This window comes from Somniosus microcephalus, chromosome 8 (genome assembly GCF_052327205.1).
Source record: "Somniosus microcephalus isolate GS21.2 chromosome 8, FLI_Smic_1.0, whole genome shotgun sequence".
Lineage (NCBI taxonomy): Eukaryota > Metazoa > Chordata > Chondrichthyes > Squaliformes > Somniosidae > Somniosus > Somniosus microcephalus.
The window spans coordinates 226,047,388-226,067,294 of NC_140994.1; the positions used below are offsets into that span (position 1 = coordinate 226,047,388).

Sequence of the window (19,907 nt, forward strand, 5' to 3'; positions counted from 1 at the left end):
CAAGTGCTGCACTCCAAATTTAGGGTCACAACTGCCCTATTCCCATCTGGCAGACCTGAGTTAGAATTGGCCCTCATATGTCTAGAATTTTGAAAGGCAGCTGAATAGATGTCTTCCATTTCCTGTGCAAATTGTGTGTGTGTGTGTTTTCTACATACATAGGGCTCGAATTTCCAAGCCCTGTGGAGGCGGGAGTGGGGGGAAAATTGCAGAATCGGGGGGCACGAACCCTTCCCGCCCCCAGCCCGCCTCCATGCCCATTTCCCAGGAGGCGGGTACCCGACCTGTGCTGGGAGCCGCCTCCCTGAGGCGGGAAGGGGATTAGTGTCAATTAACTGCCTGTTAACAGGTAGTTAACAGGCAGTTTTTGGCCTAATCCCTATTTTTAGCCCTGAAGTGTGGGCTGCCCGACGGCTCCAAACCACGCCAAGTTAGCGAGGCGAACCGTCGGGCTGAAGGGCTTGGAGGGTTCGAGATGTCTGGTGTTCAGGTGAGTGATGGGTGCATGAGTGCAGAGGTAAGTGTGTTTGGTGTGTGTAAAGTGTTTAAATAAGTTTTACTTACCTTACTTACTAATACAGTCTTCCTTCCTTCAGGTCTCGGGAGCCCCTCATCTCATCAGCACAGAAAGCAGAATGGCCGCGAGCTGTCAAAAGTTGCAGCATTCTGCTTTCTGTTCTGGAGAGATTTCTAACTGAGTCTGTGGAGAAGGACTCAAGTTAGAAGTCAGATTGTCAGTGTTTGACAGCTTCACAGAGCTGTCAAACGCTGATATATCAACTGTCAAAAGCTCTTGACAGATGAAATGTCAATCCTTGACGTCACCTGTAACCGGGTGTCCCTTAATTGGCCTGCTGAGCCTGCTGGGCGGGCTCAACAAGGTCAATCAAGGAAAAATCGCGTGGGTTGGCCACAAATCGATGGAGACGGGACTACAACCCAAAAAATGTGGGAGTCCCGCCTCCATCACGTCCCCATTGACAAAATCCAGCCCATAGTCTCCATATGATGCATTTTACCAGCCTCTCTCTTACCCAGTGTGTACAGCAATTCAGAACACCGAGGGTGTGGAAAGAGAACTGCAGTATTGTAGTATTGTTACTTGTGTTAGCAGTGAATGACCACCTCCATCCAGCTCACTAACAGGGTGAAGCTTGCTCAAGGTCAAGTGGTAGAATTTGCACAGCATTCATTAATTTCCCCCGTGTTTAAAATCAAGATGTTTCCTTTTTTTAGAGCACAATCCGTTGGCGTTAGCCATTGGCAAAAAAAAAATCAACGGCCTGTAAATTCTGCAGGTGTCTTCCGATCTTGCACCATAACTTCGGCAACTCCAGAGAAACCGTGTAAATGGCCATTTTCAGGTGTTTACACCATTTCTATGTGGGCTATGCTGATCTCCCCAGGCAGGTTGGCAGTTGATAGCGGACTCTGCCACACTATCCAACGTGCTCTGGAATTAATGAATGCTGTGCATCTCACGGTCAGCCTCACCAGTGACGTGCATTGAATGGCGCGAAGATGTGTATTTGTGCGGTAGATACAAACTAATCTCGCCACAGAAATTTAAGTCATGTCATTACCCTTTTAACGATATGGTAATTGTTAATTACTGCCAATCAAACTCTGGCACTGAAAAGTAACAGTTGCAAGTGTGGAGTCTAATTTCTTTAGATATTAATTGTTGGAGATTTAAAAAATGTCAACTTTAACATTTTATTTAACATTTTCTTTCAGTCTCTTTTCTCTCGCTCTCACTTATTACAATCCATCTTTCCCCATCTTTATTTCTCTTTCTGTACCTGATCTGACATTGAATTCTACACTTCCTTCTTGGTCCTTGCACTGTTTATTTCTCAATTCTTCAATCTGATTGGTTAAGGAGATACCTTTTTGGTTGACCTGTTCACTCAGGTCCCAGATTCCCTGATTCTCTCGCTGCGACGTTAACAGCTCGCACTTTCAGCAACTAAGTGAGAGAATTTTTTTGGAGCTGCAGGGTGCAGGGGCAAGTCTGACTACTGGCAGACACTGTTAGATCCCCTGCTACAGCAAAATCTAGGCCAATAATGTGGTCATTCTGTCAAAAATCACTGAAGCAACAAATCACTACTTTTTTTCACACTCTACACTTTAGTGGAAGAAAAATAGAAAGCACCAATAAAACCTAGATTTTGTGCAACCAAAAAAGTGGCTAAAATAAGGACTGGAAGCCCTAGATAGGACACCACCATGACAGTAATGATTCCTGGATGTTACTACTAGCCTCCATTATGTAAGTGTCTCTTTAAACAAAGATTTAACTTTCAATTCATCCCCTTAGGGAATTATGTGACGTTTATGTTTGTCGAATATTTTTGTATATCCAGAGAAATGATTTTAGACTCCTATGTTACAACTAAGATTTCTGGGCCATCCAATTCAATTTTATTCAATTTTATTTGCCATATGTAACCAGTACTAGTACAAGTACAATGGAATGCTTACTCCCCGTAGAGACACGTCAGCTATTCTTACAGCGCCGTGTTCAGAAAATCAATTCAATGGCTTCCAGTGGCAGTGGGAGCACGATGTCCTTCAGCCGCTCCGTCCTCGTCGTCACCGCGGCCTCCTCCTCACTTGCCGGCTCCATGTGTGGTGGCCTGCTTCTCCCGCTCACGATCCGACCTCTGGCCACCATGCTCGGCTCCCCCCACCTCCCAGTCGGACTGCGAGCTTCCCGCCATGGAGCTGCCGGCCGACGTGCTGCAGTGAGTCGCCGTGGCTACTGCTACTGCTCGCCGCGCTGTGCTGCCTCCGCCCGACTCGCCGAACACATCGTCGGGATGTGAATGCTCCGGTTGCCGCGGCCTCCTCCTCACCATCGCCGGCTCCACGGTCCGACTTCATGAATAAGTGTTTGCAATTTTTTTTATATATTTGGGGATGCACTAGTGCAGGGGTGGGCAATTATTTGGGCTGGAGGGCCACTAAACAAGTTTTGGTGAGCTGTTGAGGGCCACAAGCATAAAACGAATTGTGATAAAATTTGTTGTGGCATTTATTGTATAAAGAACCCTTCGTGTCGTTTCCACATTAAAAAAAATATAACAACATTTATTAACATGTTAATGAACCTGATACAGATTTACCCAAAGCTTAACGAACCCCAGTGAGGCCCAAATCATGCACAACTACTGTACCCAAAGAGACGCTTTAGTTATTCACATGTGCCTTGGGACATTTTACTATGTTAAAAGCATTATATAAATACATGTTGTTGTTGTTGCTTCAGCTGGCTACACTGATATCCCAATTACTGTTTGGACTAATATATGTAACCCCAGGCAGTCTGACACATCTCCAGTATCTCCATATGATCCACTTTTTAGCTTCTTGCCTTTTGTTGCCTGCCTGCAATGATTCAAGGTCACACCTGGCCTGTGAGAACTGCCTGAATCAGACTATCTCGCAGAGATGAGGTCCTTGACTTACCTCCTGGAATAATAATGGGACACACTTTTATGAGAGGCTCAAATTTCCCGTCATAAGGAGCAGGTCATAAAACACTTCGCCATCATCCACTTATTTCACTGGTTCTTACCTCACCTCTCAGAAACTTCAACTCGTCTACATCTTGGAGCCCATGCTCCCGCCTTTGATTTGCGCATGTGCGGAAAAGATACGCGATTCGTGCATGCGTCACTGCGTATATTTTTCACGCATGCACAAATTGGTGTTTTTTTTCCAAAAAGAATCGCGAGATTTAGGCATTCCTTTCAGAACCACTGCGCGGGCTGCATTGAATCAACTGGCAGGCTGGATACAGCCCGTGGGACTAGAGCCATGCCCCATTTTTGTCATCATAACACCTTAAATAAAAGGACAATTACTTGGTCATTTCCAAGTAACTAAAATCCATTTTTATTACAATAGAAAATTTAAATCTTTTGAAAGCAACAGATGAAAGGGAAGTTAGTTCCCAAAGGAAGCGGTGCGTTCCAGTTTATAACAGCTTTTTATAATTCCAATTTCTAAAGGATGGTTATGTAAAAATTTGTCCTGAGAGGGTAAGGCACAGAATAACCAGCATCCCAATAGCTAGGTTACTCTGGATGGTAGGTGTGTACCTGGCAAGGCTGCCTGCAGTCCCTAGGCTAGCAGGCCTCACCCTGTAGCAGCTTGATTGCAGTCCAGGCTCCAGACAGACAAATAGTCCTCTTGCACATTGTTTGTTGTTTCTACTTGGCAGCTTTGGATCTGGACATGATCCTTGGATGGTAAACTGGTTTTGGCCATAGCCTGTAGAGAACCGTGGTCCAACAGCAAGCCTCATAATCAATAGTTATCACATAGTTGAGACGTTCTATGTCATTCATGGAGCCATATTGGCATGTTGGCCTTCGTAGCGAGAGGGTTTGAGTACAGGAACAAGGATGTCTTGCTGCAGTTGTACAGGGCCATGGTGAGACCACATCTTGAGTATTGTGTGCAGTTTTGGTCACCTTATCTGAGGAAGGATGTTCTTGCCATGGAAGGAGTTCAGCGAAGATGCACCAGGCTGATACCTGGGATGGCAGGAATGACGTATGAGGAGAGGTTGGGTCGATTGGGCTTGTACTCACTGGAGTTTAGAAGAATGAGAGGAGATCTCATTGAAACTTATAAAATTCTGACAGGATTGGACAGACTAGATGCAGGAAGGATGTTCCCGATGGTTGGGGAGTCCAGAACCAGGGGGTCACAGTCTAAGGATAACGGGTAGGCCGTTTAGGACAGAAATGAGGAGGAATTTCTTCACCCAGAGAGTGGTGAACCTGTGGAATTCTCTGCCACAGAAGGCAGTAGAGGCCAATACATTAAATATATTCAAGAAGGAGTTGGATATATTTCTTAAGGCTAAAGGGATCAAGGGGTATGGGGAGAAAGCAGGGACCGGGTACTGAATTTGGATGATCAGCCATGATCGCATTGAATGGCAGAGCAGGCTCGAGGGGCTGAATGGCCTACTCCTCCTATTTTCTATGTTTCTATATTACAAAATAAAATACAGCAAGAGTTAGTGCCTTCTTGAGAGAGAGGTTTTGTTTTTGGGTAATTTTCTTCCTATCATGTTTGCTGCCTTGGGGTTTCCAAGTTGATAATTATCCATTTTCTTTCAGCAGGACGCAACTATCACTCCGTTGCAGCGTGAAAATGTGGTTCTGTGGCTCAGGGACTTGTGCTCAAAGTTCAGTTACTATCCTGAGACCTTTTTTCTTGCCATTAGTATTCTTGACCGACTCTTAGCATCTGTCAAGGTAAGATTTATTTACCTAATTTTTAAATGTTTACTTTTACAAATTGCTTCCTTTCTTAATTGTTTCCTTTCTTATCTGAGCCTCTTAGGTCAAACCTTAATGCTTAGTATGAAGCTAGCTACACAGCTGGTGATAGCTATAGGCTAAAACCTAGAGGAGACCTTTGATGTGCAACAACAATAACTTGTTGTATTTATATAGTGCCTTTAGCATAGTAAAATGTCCCACGGTGCTTCACAGGAGCTTTATAAAACAAAATTTGACACCGAGCCACGTAAGGAGCTATTGGGGCAGATGACTAAAAGCTTGGTCCAAGAGGTAGATTTGAAGGAGCGTCTTAAAGGAGAAAAGAGAGGCGGAGAGGTTTAGGGAGGGAAATCCAGAGCTTAGAGCCTTGGCAGCTGATGGCACAGCCACAAATGGTGGAGCGATGTAGGGATAAGAATGGAAAGTACATGTGTAAAGATTCATTATAAGACAATTTGTTTTTAAATTTCTATCCATTTGCTGTTTGAAGACCATTACTTCTAAGGATAGTTTTCCTCCCCCTCCCCACCACAGTTTATTTATTTTTAAACAATTTACTCCCTGGCTACCAGAGGCTAAGTAGTTGCCAACAGAAAAGGGGAAAAAATTGGAGGGTCTACCAACTCCCTGCTCCCCCTCCGTTACACGTGTGTAAAGTAACATTAGCAGACAGCTGGTAGTGATCTTCCCATTTGTGGAATTGTGTGTGGTGAGAGAAAGAGGAGGATAGTCCAAAATAGCAGCACATCAACATCTGTACCAGAATTATTTTTCCCAGTGATAGTCAGTGATGTGGAACTTTCTATGTCAATGATTTGGATGAGGGGACCAAATGTAATACAAGGTACATCCAAGTTTGCTGATGATACAAAGCTAGGTGGGAATCTTAAGTTGTGAGGAGGATGCAAAGAGGCTTCAAGGGGATATAGACAGGCTAAGTGAGTGGGCAAGAACATGGCAAATGGAATATAATGTGGAGAAATGTGAAGTTATCCACTTTGGTAGGAAAAATGAGAAAAACAGAGTATTTTTTAAATGGTGAGAGATTGGGAAATGTTGGTGCTCAGAGGGACTTGGGTGTCCTTGTACACGAATCACTGAAAGTTAACATGCGGGTACAGCAAGCAATTAGGAAAGCAAATAGTATGTTGGCCTTTATTGCAAGAGGATTTGAGTATAAGAGTAAAGACGTCTTACTGCAATATATAGGGCCCTGGTGAGGCCACACCTGGAGTATTGTATACAGTTTTGGTCTCCTTAGCTAAGGAAGGATATACTTGCCATAGAAGGAGTGCAACGAAGGTTCACCAGACTGGTTCCTGGGATGGGGGGGATTGTCCTATGAGGAGAGATTGAGTAGACTAGGCCTATATTCTCTAGAGTTTAGAAGAATGAGAGGTGATCTCATTGAAACATATAAAATTCTTACAGGGTTTGACAGGGTAGATGCAGGGAGGATGTTTCCCCTGGCTGAGGAGCCTAGAACCAGGGGTCACAGTCTCAGAATAAGGGGTCGGCCATTTAGGACTGAGATGAGGAGAAATTTCTTCACTCAGAGGGTGGTGAAGCTTTGGAATTCTCTACCCCAGAGGGCTGCGGAGGCTCAGTCGTTGAGTATATTCAAGACAGAGATCGATAGATTTTTAGATATTAAGGGAATCAAGGGATATGGGGATAGCGCAGGTACGTGGAGTTGAGGTGGAAGATCAGCCATGATCGCATTGAATGGCGGAGCAGGCTCAAGGGGCCGAATGGCCTACTCCAGCTCCTATTTCTTATGTTCTTATGTAACTTTCTAAAAGTTTCAGTGATCATGTGCTTCAGTAATAGAAATATGATATATAAATTATCACAGAGAAGCAAAATTTAGCTGATAAACCTGAAAAGTAAGGTTTGGAAAAGTATATACACTCAAGATTTAAGACAATGGAAATTAAAATCGGGAGAGATGTAACACAAAGTTACAAAGTATTTACAGCACAGAAACCGGCCATTTGGCCCAACGGGTCTATACTTCACACGAGCCTCCTCCTACCCCTCGTCACCTGGCCCTATCTGCATATCCTGCTATTCCTGTCTTCCCTCGTGTGTTTATCTAGCTTCCCCTTGAATGCATCTATGCTATTCACCTCAACTACTCCTGTGACAGCGAGTTGCACATTCTAATCATTTTCTGGGTAAAGAAGTTTCTCCTGAACTCCCCATTGGATTTATTAGTGACTACCTTATATTTATGGCCCCTAGTTCTGGTCTCTCCCGCAATTGGAAACATCTTCGCTACAGCTACCCTATCAAACCCTTTCATAATCTTAAAGGCCTCTATTAGGTCACCCCTCAGTCTTCTCTTTTTTAGAGAAAAGAGCCCCAGCCTGTTTAATCTTTCCTGATAGGTATAACCTCTCAGTTCTGGTATCATTCTAGTAAATGCTTTCTGCACCTTCTTAAGTGCCTCTATGTCCTTTTTATAATATGGCGACCAGAACTGTTCGCAGTACTCCAAGTGTACTGCGAACAGGTCTGGTCACCATATTATAAAACCAAGGTTCTATGCAAGTTTAACTTAACTGCTCTGCCTTTCAATTCGATCCCTCTAGAAATGAAGCCCAGTGCTCTTTTTTGCTTTTTATTATGGCCGTATTAACCTGTGTCACTACTTTTAGTGATCTGTGTATCTGTACCCCCAGATCCCTCTGTTCTTCAACCCCATTTAGACACTTATTTTCCCAGGAGTATGTGATCCCCTTATTCTTCCTACCTAAATGTACTACCTCACACTTATCTATGTTGAAGTTTGTTTGCCAATTACACACCCATTTTGCAAGTTAACAGGCTGCTGATCCGATATCACCCGTTTTACACTATCGCCCAAAATTAAAATGACCCCCAGTGAGTTTCTAATTTCGGTGAGATTGCCACGAGAGAGTGTTAGTAGAGCTCAGGCATGTGCTCAAGAGTTTCAAAGGGAATAGAGAGAGTCACTGCCTGACTTCCTTATGCATCTACTAGTGGCCTGGTTCAGAACAACATTGATTTGGACCTGTCTCCTTTTAAAATAATTTTAGTGAATTTTATTTTATCATATTTGTAAGGTGAAGGATGTCACTGCTGAAATAAGGAACATGTTTCCGCTTTGAGCACCCAATGTTAGCATCATCAATCAGTGTCTGCTGTGGCTCAGTTGGTAACACCCTCGCCTCGGAGTCAGAAGGTTGCCACTCCAGGGACTTCAGCACATAAATCTAGGCTGACACTCCAGTGCAGTGCTGAGGGAGTGCTGCATTGTTGGAGATGCCGTCTTTTGGATGAGATGTTAAACTGAGGCCCCGTCTGCTCTCTCAGGTGGACGTAAAAGATCCCGTGGCACTATTTCAAAGAAGAGCAGGGGAGTTATCCCGAGTGTCCTGGCTAATATTTATCCCTCAATAAACATAACAAAAACAGATTATCTGGTCATTATCACATTGCTGTTTGTGGGAGCTTACTGTGTGCAAATTGGCTGCCGCGTTTCCCACATTACAAAAGTAACTACACTCCAAAATTACTTCATTGCCTGTAAAGCGCTTTGAGATGTCCGGTGGTCGTGACAGGCACTATATAAATGTAATTCTTTTTCAATTATTCCAGGTCAGATAAAACCTACTTTAGATGGAGCCTAAAGCTCCCTCAGCAATGTCCCAACATTATGCATTAACATGAGCCTCAGAAGAGAAACTCTACTGCACCAGATTTACATTTTGAATTTCTCTGAATGCTCAGTCGTTGAGTATATTCAAGACTGAGATCGATAGATTTTTGGCCACTAAGGGAATCAAGGGATGTGAGGATAGGGTGGGAAAGTGGAGTTGAGGTAGAAGATCAGCCATAATCCTATTGAATGGTGGAGCAGGCTCGAGGGGCTGTATGGCCTACTACTCCTGCTCCTATTTCTTATGTTCTTATTTCAACATCTGAACCAGCCATCCTTATACCCTCCGAGTGAATTACTAATTAATGCTCAATTCTAATTGTTTTATGCTCTGGGCCCAGGGTCCACTAGGGATTTTATTGATTCTTCCTCAATTTCATTTCACATCGCATCATGTAATTAATTGTATATTAAGTGCTTTGGAACTTCCTGGGGATTTGAAGTGTTATATAAATGCAAATTCTTTCGTTTATTTTAAAGCACAGCAGAGGATGTAGGCTTTGGCCTTATTAGTCTTGCCTTTATTTAAACCCAGGTTCTAGAGCGGAAAGCACGTTTCCTAATCAGCTGAGTCTTCCGAAATAATACATTTCAGGCTGCACAGCCTAATGGATAAGGTGTCTGAATTCAGTGATATAAAATTAACAGTAGAACAATTTTGAAATTTAGTATCAATCTCTACTCTGGAACACTGCTTTAATTGCTGATGAATACAGGTTGAACCCCGGTAATCCGGCACCCGACGGTCCGGCACCTTCAGTGGTCCGGCACGAATTGAAACCGGCGGTCTTATGTTAATGAACTCGATTTTGGGTATACAAGGCATCATTCCCACGTTTGCAGCTTACGCAAAACTTAGAAACGTAGTAAGCAGTGAAGAGGATAATTTCAGGACGAAAAAGCCAGACGGGTGAAAGGGACAGACACGCAGAAAGGCAGACGGGGTGTTATTTACCGAACCTTCAGTGGTTCGGAATTTTCAGTGGTCCGGCACCGGCCTGGTCCCGAGGGTGCCAGATTACCGGGGTCCAACCTGTACTCTCTTTTATATTACCAATTTAAATTTAAATTCAAGTTTATATGTAATCTCTTATCTCAATGACATTTCTGTTCATTAACAATTTCCTTGTATTTGTGTCACATTCATTAGTAACTGATTATATTAAGTTGGAAGGTACTGGTATTTATGTAAATTACCTCATCCTTTTAAATGTATAATTTGTTTAGGCACATCCAAAGTATCTTCGTTGCATTGCCATTTCCAGCTTGTTCATCGCAGCCAAAATCAATGAGGAAGATGAGGTTTGTTTTCCTTCTGTTCTTATACGGTGTACAGATTTAGTACTCAAAAGAAAAATGGAATTATATCAAGTGATTTGGGTTAAGTGACTTTGAACTAAAATAGACTGTGTGTATGTATTAAGTAATAATCCACTGTTTTATTTGGGTATAATACTCATATATAAATAACTTCTGTGACCGTTTTCCTCCAATTCTGTCCCGTGCTGTCTTGAACATAGGAGACCAAAAATAATTGTTGGTTATTTTAGCAAAGGAACACTTCAGCAGCAATTTCAAGGCTAGTGACTTGTGCCAGTGTATTGTTCCTCAGACACTGGCTTCCCACCAGTAATTTGTCTAAATGGTTAATCTTCACCTGTGAGTCTAAGTAATGAGTGTTGGTGTGCTATTCAACTATATGGGCCAGCACCAACCTGCTCCTTTCCTCACCCAACATGCATACCTTATAGCAAGACTCATTGGATAGCAGTTAGGAATGGGAACCCTGGCTAAATTTTCCTCGGGTTAACGCAGGGCACTGAGGTCAAATAGTAGGTCCCTGCCCTTCCCCGAGCTGAGATCAACTAACTCAACACGGACAGAAAACTCCTGGGCTGTCTGGCTCCGTGTCAACAAACATGGGGGGAGAAATTGGGTGAGTAGCGCCAGCTGTTAGCACCTAAAGAGGCAGTCAGTGGCTGTAGCGCCACTGGCTGCGTTTGCGGCGATATTCAGTAGGGGCGCTAATGGTGGCGTTGGGCATTTGCGCTGCGCCGCCACCGATGACGTCATCGGTGTGCGCAGCGCCCCATTTGTGCCCCGTTCGCGATATTTGGTAGCGAACGCCGCAGTTGCGCCGCTCGCTACCCGCGCCCGGTTCACGGGACCTTACTGTGCCGGCAGCGGCGCAAGTTAAGGTGGAGGTGCGGGGCGGCCGCCTGCCAGCACCTCCGTCCCCGGCCTCCTAACCCCCCCCGCAGCATTGCCGGCTGTTTCCCGAGAGCCTGGTACTTCTCCTTGGTGCCGGGCTCATTTGCCGGCACTCGCGAGCGGGGATCGCGCTGTTGCAGGCACCTCCCCCTTAACGGTGGGAGGAAGGCCTGCAGTACCGCAGCGTGCCGTGCCGCAGCATGTGGTGCTGCGGCACGTTGCGCTGCAATAATCAGTTTCAGCGCCCTAAGAGGGACGCGGAGCGCCTCGAGCCTCGCCCCGTGTCCCTCGAGGGGCACTGAAACTGAATTTCTGGCGATCGCTATTACTCCGATCGCTGCGCTAAATCCTGCGCTCCGCCGACCTTTGCGCCACTTTGGCGCCCCAACCCAATTTCTAGGCCATGGTATCTACTAACTTTCACAAGGGAATTGGATATATACTTGAAAAGGAAACATTTGCTGGGCTATGGGGAAAGAGTGGGACTAATTGGGTAGCTCTTTCAAAGGCCTGGCACAGGCATGATGGGCTGAATGGCCTCCTGTGTGGTAAGATTTTATGATTCTATAATAGAGCCATGGGTGTAGTGTCCGTGTGTTGATAAAGACACTGAAGACAGGAGTTGGTTCATAGGTATTTACTAAGCAAAGTCTGGGGGGGGTTCTAACGGATATACACAATATACAGGCTTATATAGCCCGAGTGGCAATTACCGGCATTACAGCACACCTGGGGCTCTTAAAGGCACATACACCACAATTCCTCCCCTTTTAGCTAACCAGTACATCATATTTTAAGTAATTATTAATTACATGTTATAAGCAAAATAATATACATTGCTGTAGTTAATTAATTATAAGTTAATCTCTCAGGAGGCTTCCTGACTCGGTCCGGATAACGCCTTGGGGGTGTAGTAGTTTCTGGTGGTGTAGTAGGTTCTTCTGGCAAGGCTGATTCGGCTTGAATGCCAGTGTCGGGTTCATCGGGTTCCAGTATCACCGGATCGGAGGTAGATATGGGTATCTCTACTTCATCGTTAGATGTATAGAGTTGTGGTGTAGGTTGTCCCTTTTCGGATGACTTTATGATTTGGTCAGCATGGCGCCTTATTATGCTTTCTCCGATGTCCACGGTATACATCAGTGGTCCTAGTCATGTGCAGATAGTTCCAGGCTGCCATTTCTCGGTACGGTAGTCCCGGGCCAAAACTTGTTGACCTATCTGGAAGGTTCTAGTTGGCCTTTCTTTCATGCCTTGAAACTGCCGGTTCTCCACGTCCCTTCTGATGTTGGGCTTGACCAAATCCAGCCGGCATCTTAGGTTTCTATTGAAGAACATCATGGCGGGAGTTTGGTTGGTAACCATATGTGTTGCATTCCTGTATGCGAATAAGAAGTTATCCACCTTGTGCTGAAGTTTTATGTCTTCATTACCCATGGCCTTTATGGCCTTCTTGAAGGTCTGGACAAACCTTTCAGCCAATCCATTGGTGGCGGGGTGGTATGGGGCAGACGTGTAGTGCTTAACCCCATTGTTTTTTAAGAACTTTCTGAATTCTTCAGACACAAATTGCGGTCCATTATCAGAACATATCTGTTCCGGCAGCCCATTCCTGGCAAATATGGTCCTTAATACTGTGATGGTTTTTTCCGTGGTGGTAGAGGACATCTTTATTACCTCCGGCCACTTGGAGTGTGCATCAACCGCGATTAAGAACATTGAGTCCATAAATGGACCAGCAAAGTCGATGTGCACCCTTTGCCAGGGAGATGAGGGCCACTCCCATGGATGTAGAGGGGCTTGTGGTGGAGCGTTTTGGACCTTCTGGCATCCTAGGCAGCTCTTGGTCATTTCTTCGATGTCTCCATCGATACCTGGCCACCATACAAACGCCCTAGCTAGGTTCTTCATTTTCACTCCACCCAGATGCCCCTCGTGAAGCTCCTTTAGCACTTTATCCTGGAGTTTGGGTGGAATCACCACTCTGGATCCACACATCAAGGTTCCTCGGCACACTGACAGCTGTTCTCTTCTTTGCGAGAATGCTGGCAACGGTGGTTCGCCATGTGCTGGCCATCCCTTCACTGTTAAATCGTAGACCCGTGAGAGAGTCGGGTCATTTCTCGTCTCCCTTTCAATGGCAGAATTTGTCACTGGTAGACATTCCACTATGGTAGAGTGGAACATCTCTACTGGGTCTACTGTAGGTGCCTCTTCTACCGTTGGCAACGGTAGGCGCGATAAACCGTCAGCATTCCCATGCTGTTTTGACCCTTTGTATTCTATGTTGTATTGGTGTGCCCCTAGAAAAAGGGACCACCTCTAGCCTTTGCGCTGTCATAATGGGAACACCTTTTTTAGGGTTGAATATGGAGATGAGGGGTTGATGGTCAGTCAACAAGGTAAATTTTTGTCCGTGTAGGTAATGGTTGAATTTCTTCACTCCCCATACCAGGCGGAGTGCTTCCCTGTCGATTTGGGCATAGTTACGCTCAGCTGAGTTTAATGAGCGTGACGCAAAAGCTATCGGCCGTTCTGAGCCATCAGGGAATTTATGGGATAATACTGCTCCTATGCCGTAAGGGGATGCATCGCACGCCAGTCTGATTGGCAGTGATGGGTTGTAATGAGCCAAAACTTCTTCGGATGTGATTAAGTCTTTGCATTTATGGAAGGCACGTTTACAGTCTTCGTTCCATTTCCAAATCACTCCTGTTTGTAGAAGTTCATTAAGAGGGTGTAGAAGAGTTGATAAGTTCGGTAAAAATTTATGATAGTAATTTATTAATCCCAGGAACGACCTTAATTGTGAAACATTTTCAGGTGCTGGGGCTTTTATAACCGCTTCAATTTTTTCAGGTGACTTATGCAACCCTTCATTATTAATTATGTGGCCACAATATGATATCTGATTTTGGAAAAATTCGCACTTGGGGCGATTTGCTCGTAGGCCCCGTTCTTTCAGCCTAGTGAGCACCTGCTCCAAATTGGCATGGTGCTCGTTGTCGTTTTCTCCTGTTACAAGGATGTCGTCTAGGTAGCATTGAGTCCCCGGAATCCCTTGCAGGACTTGCTCCATAGCTCTTTGCCAGATAGCTGGAGCTGATGCTACTCCAAAAAACAGTCGATTGTACTGGTACAGGCCTTTGTGTGTGTTTATCGTGAGATACTTTTTAGAGGCCTCCTCAACCTCCATCTGTAGATATGCCTGTGCCAAGTCAATTTTGGTGAAACATTTCCCTCCGGATAGTGAGGCGAAAATATCTTCTATCCTCGGAAGAGGGTACTGTACTGTGTGAAGGACCGGGTTTACAGTCACCTTGAAGTCACCACAGATGCGAATTTTTCTCTGTTCTTCAGAATTATCTTTATTCAATGCTTTTTTCATGACTGGAACGATGGGTGTTGCCCATTCGCTCCAATCTATTTTGGATAATACGCCTGCTTTTTCCAAATTCTCCAGCTCTGCCTCGACTGCTGGACGTATTGCGTATGGCACCGGTCTTGCCTTTAAAAATTTGGGAATTGCTGCATCTTCTACTTTTATTGAGGCGGTGATGCCTTTCAAGGTTCCTAGTTTCTCTTGAAACACTTCTTTGGCGTTGGCCAAGATGTCTTTTAATCGTTCAGGTATGATGTCATCATTGTTTTTTTCCTTACTGGTCACCGTCAGTGCCTGAATGGAGTGCCAGTCTAAACGTATCTTCCTGATCCATTCACGTCCCAACAACGGTGGACCACCATCTTGTAGAATGTATAAATACAACTTTTGTATTTCTTTGCCGTTGTATACAACAAGCACCCTTATTTTTCCTTTGGGGTATACTTTCTGCCCCGTATATGTTTTTAAGATAATGGATGTGTCTTTTAGAGGTATATGCGAAAATAGCCTCTCGTAATCCCGTCGATTTATTACGGTTAGAGCTGATCCTGTATCTAGCTCCATTTTAACTGGGGACCCTGCTATTGTGAGGGTAACCCAAATGGTTTGGTAATCATCTTTGGCAAGTACATTATGTAATTTGAGACAGCTTAGTCTCTTGTTTTCGAAGTCGCTATCGCTCTTCTGGTCTTCAGAGCTACTGTCCGTCATCATTTGTACCTTCCTGTACTTTTCTTTATTGGTTTTTTTTCCTGTCAGTGGATTTATTTTGTCCAGATCGGCATACCCGTGCAATGTGTCCAATCTTTCCGCATTGCCTGCATGCTTTGTCCTTGAACCAGCAGTCCCTCTGGTTATGGGTGGATTTGCCGCAGTGATAACATCTTTCGAAACCCTGTGTCATTTCATGGGTGCCGAAGTCCTGTGTCTTTTGTTGTATCTCTGCAGCTCCTTTTGCTGCTGCTTTGTATGATACAGCCATACTGAAAGCTTTGTCCAATGTTAAATCTTTTTCAGAAAGCAGTCTTTTTTGTGTTCCTTCACTTAAGAGACCGCAAACAAATTTGTCTCGAAGATAATCTGATAGTCCTGCCCCGAATTGGCAGTACTTTGATAGCTTTCTTAATTCGGTTAGGTAATCAGCGTTACTTGCATTCTTGTGTTGATTTCTCTTGAAGAACTTGAATCGTTCTGCTATCAGCAGCGGTGTTGGGTTTAAGTGCTCCTGCAGGGTATCAACAATTTCTTTAAAATTCTTGTCCTTTGGTTTGGCTGGAGTGATTAAATTTCGTAACAGCCCGTATGTCTTTGCACCCATTAAGTTCAGAAGTACTGAAGCTTTTTTTTCATCTTCTATTCCATTTGCAGTGCAATATACCTCTACTCTTTCCACGTATGTGGTCCAATCCTCTATTTCGCTATCAAAAGCATCAATATTGCCAGACTTAGGCATTTCAGAAAAGATATGGCGCTTCCCGCGCTTTTTTTTTCTTTTCTGTAGCAAAGATATGGCGCTTCCCGCGCTTTCCTGCCGCTGCTGCCGATAACAACGCTGTTTACTGCGGTTTCCGTTCTCTTTTTTTTATTTACTGTTGGAGACTCGTTCCCGCCGGAGGTCTGAACGCTGACCTGCTTGCCGCGACTGCCGTCTCCCGAGTGCTCCCTCCCAGTCCGTTATTGATTGCCTCCGATTTCGCTGCCTGTCTCAGCTGTAGAGCCAGCCGCTGGAGCCCCAGCCTGACGCCCAGGAAGGATTAGCGCAGTACCTGCCACCAGCTTGGCCAGCTGGTGAAACCACAGCTTCTCTCACTTCCTTGAGTCTTCTGGACACCCAAGGAATCGTTGTCCTTGAGGTGCTGCCGAATTGCAGTTAAGTCCGTTTCCACTGTAGTGTCCGTGTGTTGATAAAGACACTGAAGAGAGGAGTTGGTTCATAGGTATTTACTAAGCAAAGTCTTGGGGGGGGTTCTAACGGATATACACAATATACAGGCTTATATAGCCCGAGTGGCAATCACCGGCATTACAGCACACCTGGGGCTCTTAAAGGCACATACACCACAATGGGGATCCTTTACAGGGTATAATATTCCTGTATACAGTATATAATTGTTTTGTATTACTTGGTATAACATTCCTGCTCACTTACTGCAACAGTCTTGTTACTTTGTATGACACTCCTTAGTGTATTATATAATAGATTTTTTTTACCTGTGTATAACATGCTCTGTTACTGGGTTATAGCACTTTATAATAATACATTGTTTTACCTAGGTGTAATACTCTTGTAGATAATGATTTATTTACATGTAAAATTCCTCAGACATTGTATATTCAAGAACCTTATCAAACGTGTCCTTATTGGCATCACTCCAAGGTTGTGACATTGATAATGTCATCATGCTAATTCTGTTCAGATAGCATCCCATGCATGTCTATCGAAGAGTGATAATAAATGAGGGTATGTCATCCAATCCATCAGATTTTAAGGGGGTTTCGTGTGTCTCCTGAAATAGCTTTGCTGCACTTTCCCTAGTTGACTATTATTCAGTCGCTACCTTTGCTATTGTTGACTGTTATTGGTTTGCCAGTCAGGACAAGGTGTGCCACAGATGCTGCTGTTGATTACTGTATTTTTGTTGGTTTCCCTCTTAGATTAACCCAGCACATTTAAAGTTGTATAAATTTAATGTGAATCACATTTAGCCTAAATTCCAGTATTTAAGATGAGTTAATGCTGGGCAAGTGGACGAGTGTTTCTAAATTCAGATACAAAAATAAAATTGAAAACATTGGCATTTTATTATCTGGACACAAAGTCTGACAACTTGAGCACAATCGGACAGAAGCTGCCCGTGCAGATGTAGGAGGGGAACGTGCAGGTGATGGTGTTCTCATGTACCTGCTGCCATTGTCCTTCTAGGTGGTGAAGGTCACGCGTTTGGGAGTTGCTGCAGTGCATCCTGTAGATAGTACACAGTACAGTCAGGACAAGGCAGTGATGGAGGAATTGGATGGCTAAGCTGGTAGGGCTGCCAATCAGGCTAACTGCTTTGTTCTGAGCTTCTCGGGTCTTGTTGCAGCTGTAACCATCCAGGCAAGTGGAGAGTATTCCATCGCACTCCTGACTTTTGCCTTGTAGGTGGTGGAGAGGCTTTGAGGAATCAGGAGGTGAACTACTCGCCCCAGAATAATTAACCTCTAACCTGCTCTAGTAACCATGGCATTTATGTAGCTGATCCAGTTGAATTTCTGGTCAATGGTGACCCCCAAGATGTTGATGGTGGGGTAATTTGGCTATGGTTATACCACTGAATGCCAAGGGGAGGTGGTTAGGCTCCTGTTGGAGATGGTTATTGCCTAGCATTAGTGTGTTACTTGCTACTGATCAACCTGAACCTGGATGTTGTCCAGGTTTTGCTGCATGCAGGCATGAATTGCTTCATTATCTGAGGAACTGCAAATGAAGCTGAACGCAATGCAATCATGAGTGAACAGCCCCACTTCTGACCTTATGATGGAGAGCAATTTAAGATGAAATAAGTATCACAAAACATTAATTTTCCCATAAGTGTTTTCATACCAATATGCTAAATAGGCCAAGTGATAGCTGAGGAAGTTGCTACTCCAACACACCATGCCACCCTCGGCCTTTCTTCCATTTAAAGCCATGTTTTCCCTTCCTTTAAACAAGGACATTGTATTAAAAGCAAGAATCACACAACCGCTGCATTTTTTAAATGATTTACTGAACTTAAGAAAATCTACAAAAACGACATTCTGTGCAGAAACAGCACAATGATTTATTAATTATTTCACAGGTCACACTTTTGGTAAAGGACATCACAGCAAAGAGTGCCAGCGGCTGTTCTTCTAGTGAGGTTCTGAGGATGGAAAAAATCATACTGGATAAGCTGCAGTGGGACCTTTACACGGCCACACCTGCGGACTTCGTGAACATAGTAAGCATTCAGCAGTCGGAATTTCAGATTGTGAAGTAACGTGTTCAAACTGATAGATGTTCAGATTGGTTGACTAGCATCAGCTTTTTATCAAACTTTGTTTCTTGCGCTATTGACACACATACCTTCGAAGCAGAAGCGCTATCTACATGGATACTGGTTTCTAATAGGACATTAGCAACAGGAATGGTTACAATTCACCGTCAGCAAGAGAGAGTCTTAGATAGTTTTTGAAGCTGCAGTTCATGCTGCCGTTTTAAACTCTGAAGAGGCACTGTGGAGGGAGGCAGGGCATAACTGCTTCTGCACATGCACAGGGAGGTGTCATATAATGATAACAGACCCCAAAAGAAAGTCAAGTTGTAAACAAATCAAAATTGGAATGTCTTCTACTTTACCTGCGGCCTCAAGCCAAATTTACCCATTTCAAATAGAACATGTTTTGGACACCTGGATCAGGTAATTTCCAATGGTTAGACAGGTATCTCATTAGGGCGGAACCTCCATTATCCACATTCCTATTGTCTGTGATAACTATTATCTGCCAGAATTTTTGCAGGACAAAACCTTGCTTGAGACATCACCTCATTGCACAGCTTCTTTCATTACTCTGATTTCATCTCCTATTCAAAACGAGTAAAACTCTATTCTTGGCAAGTAAAACTACATAAACGTTTCTTTTGCATCTCTTAACATACTTGTCTTCATTCCCGTGTCAAGGTTATTGCTGTACCATATATATAGGACCAAAATTTGAGGAATCTTAATTATCCATCACCTCCCATCATTCATTGGGGCATCCCCTTCGTTACGGTGGATATTGGAGGTTCCAGCATATCTTTAGTGGGGGATTCGAATTCCCAGATCTCAACAGTTTTCTGTCTCAACTGTTTTCTTTGACAGGTGGCAGCTGTTCTTTTCAGGTCCTGTAGACACATAGCAGGGAAATCTGGGAGCAAGCTGGTTAGATTTGTATTGCAGATGCAAGGGGAAGATGATGATTCAGGCTGGTTTTTTTTTTGCGTCCAGTGGCTAACCTAAACATATTTCCATTGTCCAGTTCCACGCCATGGTGATGTCCAGCCGGCCCCATCTCCTTGACCAATGGCCTCAGATGAAGCCCTCTCTCCATGCCGCACTCTTGACCAGGCAGCTGCAGCACTGCATGGCCTGCCACCAGTTATTGCAGTTCAGAGGCTCCACGCTCGCCTTAGCAATCATCAGCTTGGAGGTGGAGAGGCTGACTCCTGATTGGTTCATTGTTACAACTGATCTGCTAAAGAAAGCACAGGTAGGAGCAAGTCTCGACATTAATGGTATGCACATTCACAGTGGCATCGGTTTAGGAGTGTAGGCAAGAA

At 44.3% G+C, this 19,907-nt stretch overlaps 2 protein-coding genes across 5 annotated transcripts in view; one reads left to right on the forward strand and one right to left on the reverse strand.

Moving 5' to 3' along the window:
* The window catches only part of ccni2 (cyclin I family, member 2), a 33,753-nt gene extending 14,666 nt beyond the window's left edge, over positions 1-19,087 (forward strand). Inside the window, exons 3-5 of the mRNA XM_085995751.1 lie at positions 5,145-5,279; positions 10,219-10,293; positions 18,406-19,087. Coding sequence (XP_085851877.1) covers positions 5,145-5,279; positions 10,219-10,293; positions 18,406-18,585 — 390 coding nt within the window. The 3' untranslated portion in view covers positions 18,586-19,087. The remainder of the gene's footprint in view (positions 1-5,144; positions 5,280-10,218; positions 10,294-18,405) is intronic.
* A 38-nt stretch (positions 19,088-19,125) lies between these two features.
* The window catches only part of LOC147114129 (septin-8-A-like), a 113,151-nt gene continuing 112,369 nt past the window's right edge, over positions 19,126-19,907 (reverse strand). For 3 of the 4 annotated variants that reach the window (XM_085995749.1, XM_085995748.1, XM_085995744.1), the window contains exon 10: positions 19,126-19,822. In XM_085995749.1, coding sequence (XP_085851875.1) covers positions 19,657-19,822 — 166 coding nt within the window. In that variant the 3' untranslated portion in view covers positions 19,126-19,656. The remainder of the gene's footprint in view (positions 19,823-19,907) is intronic. The other variant, XM_085995746.1, reaches the window with a different exon arrangement.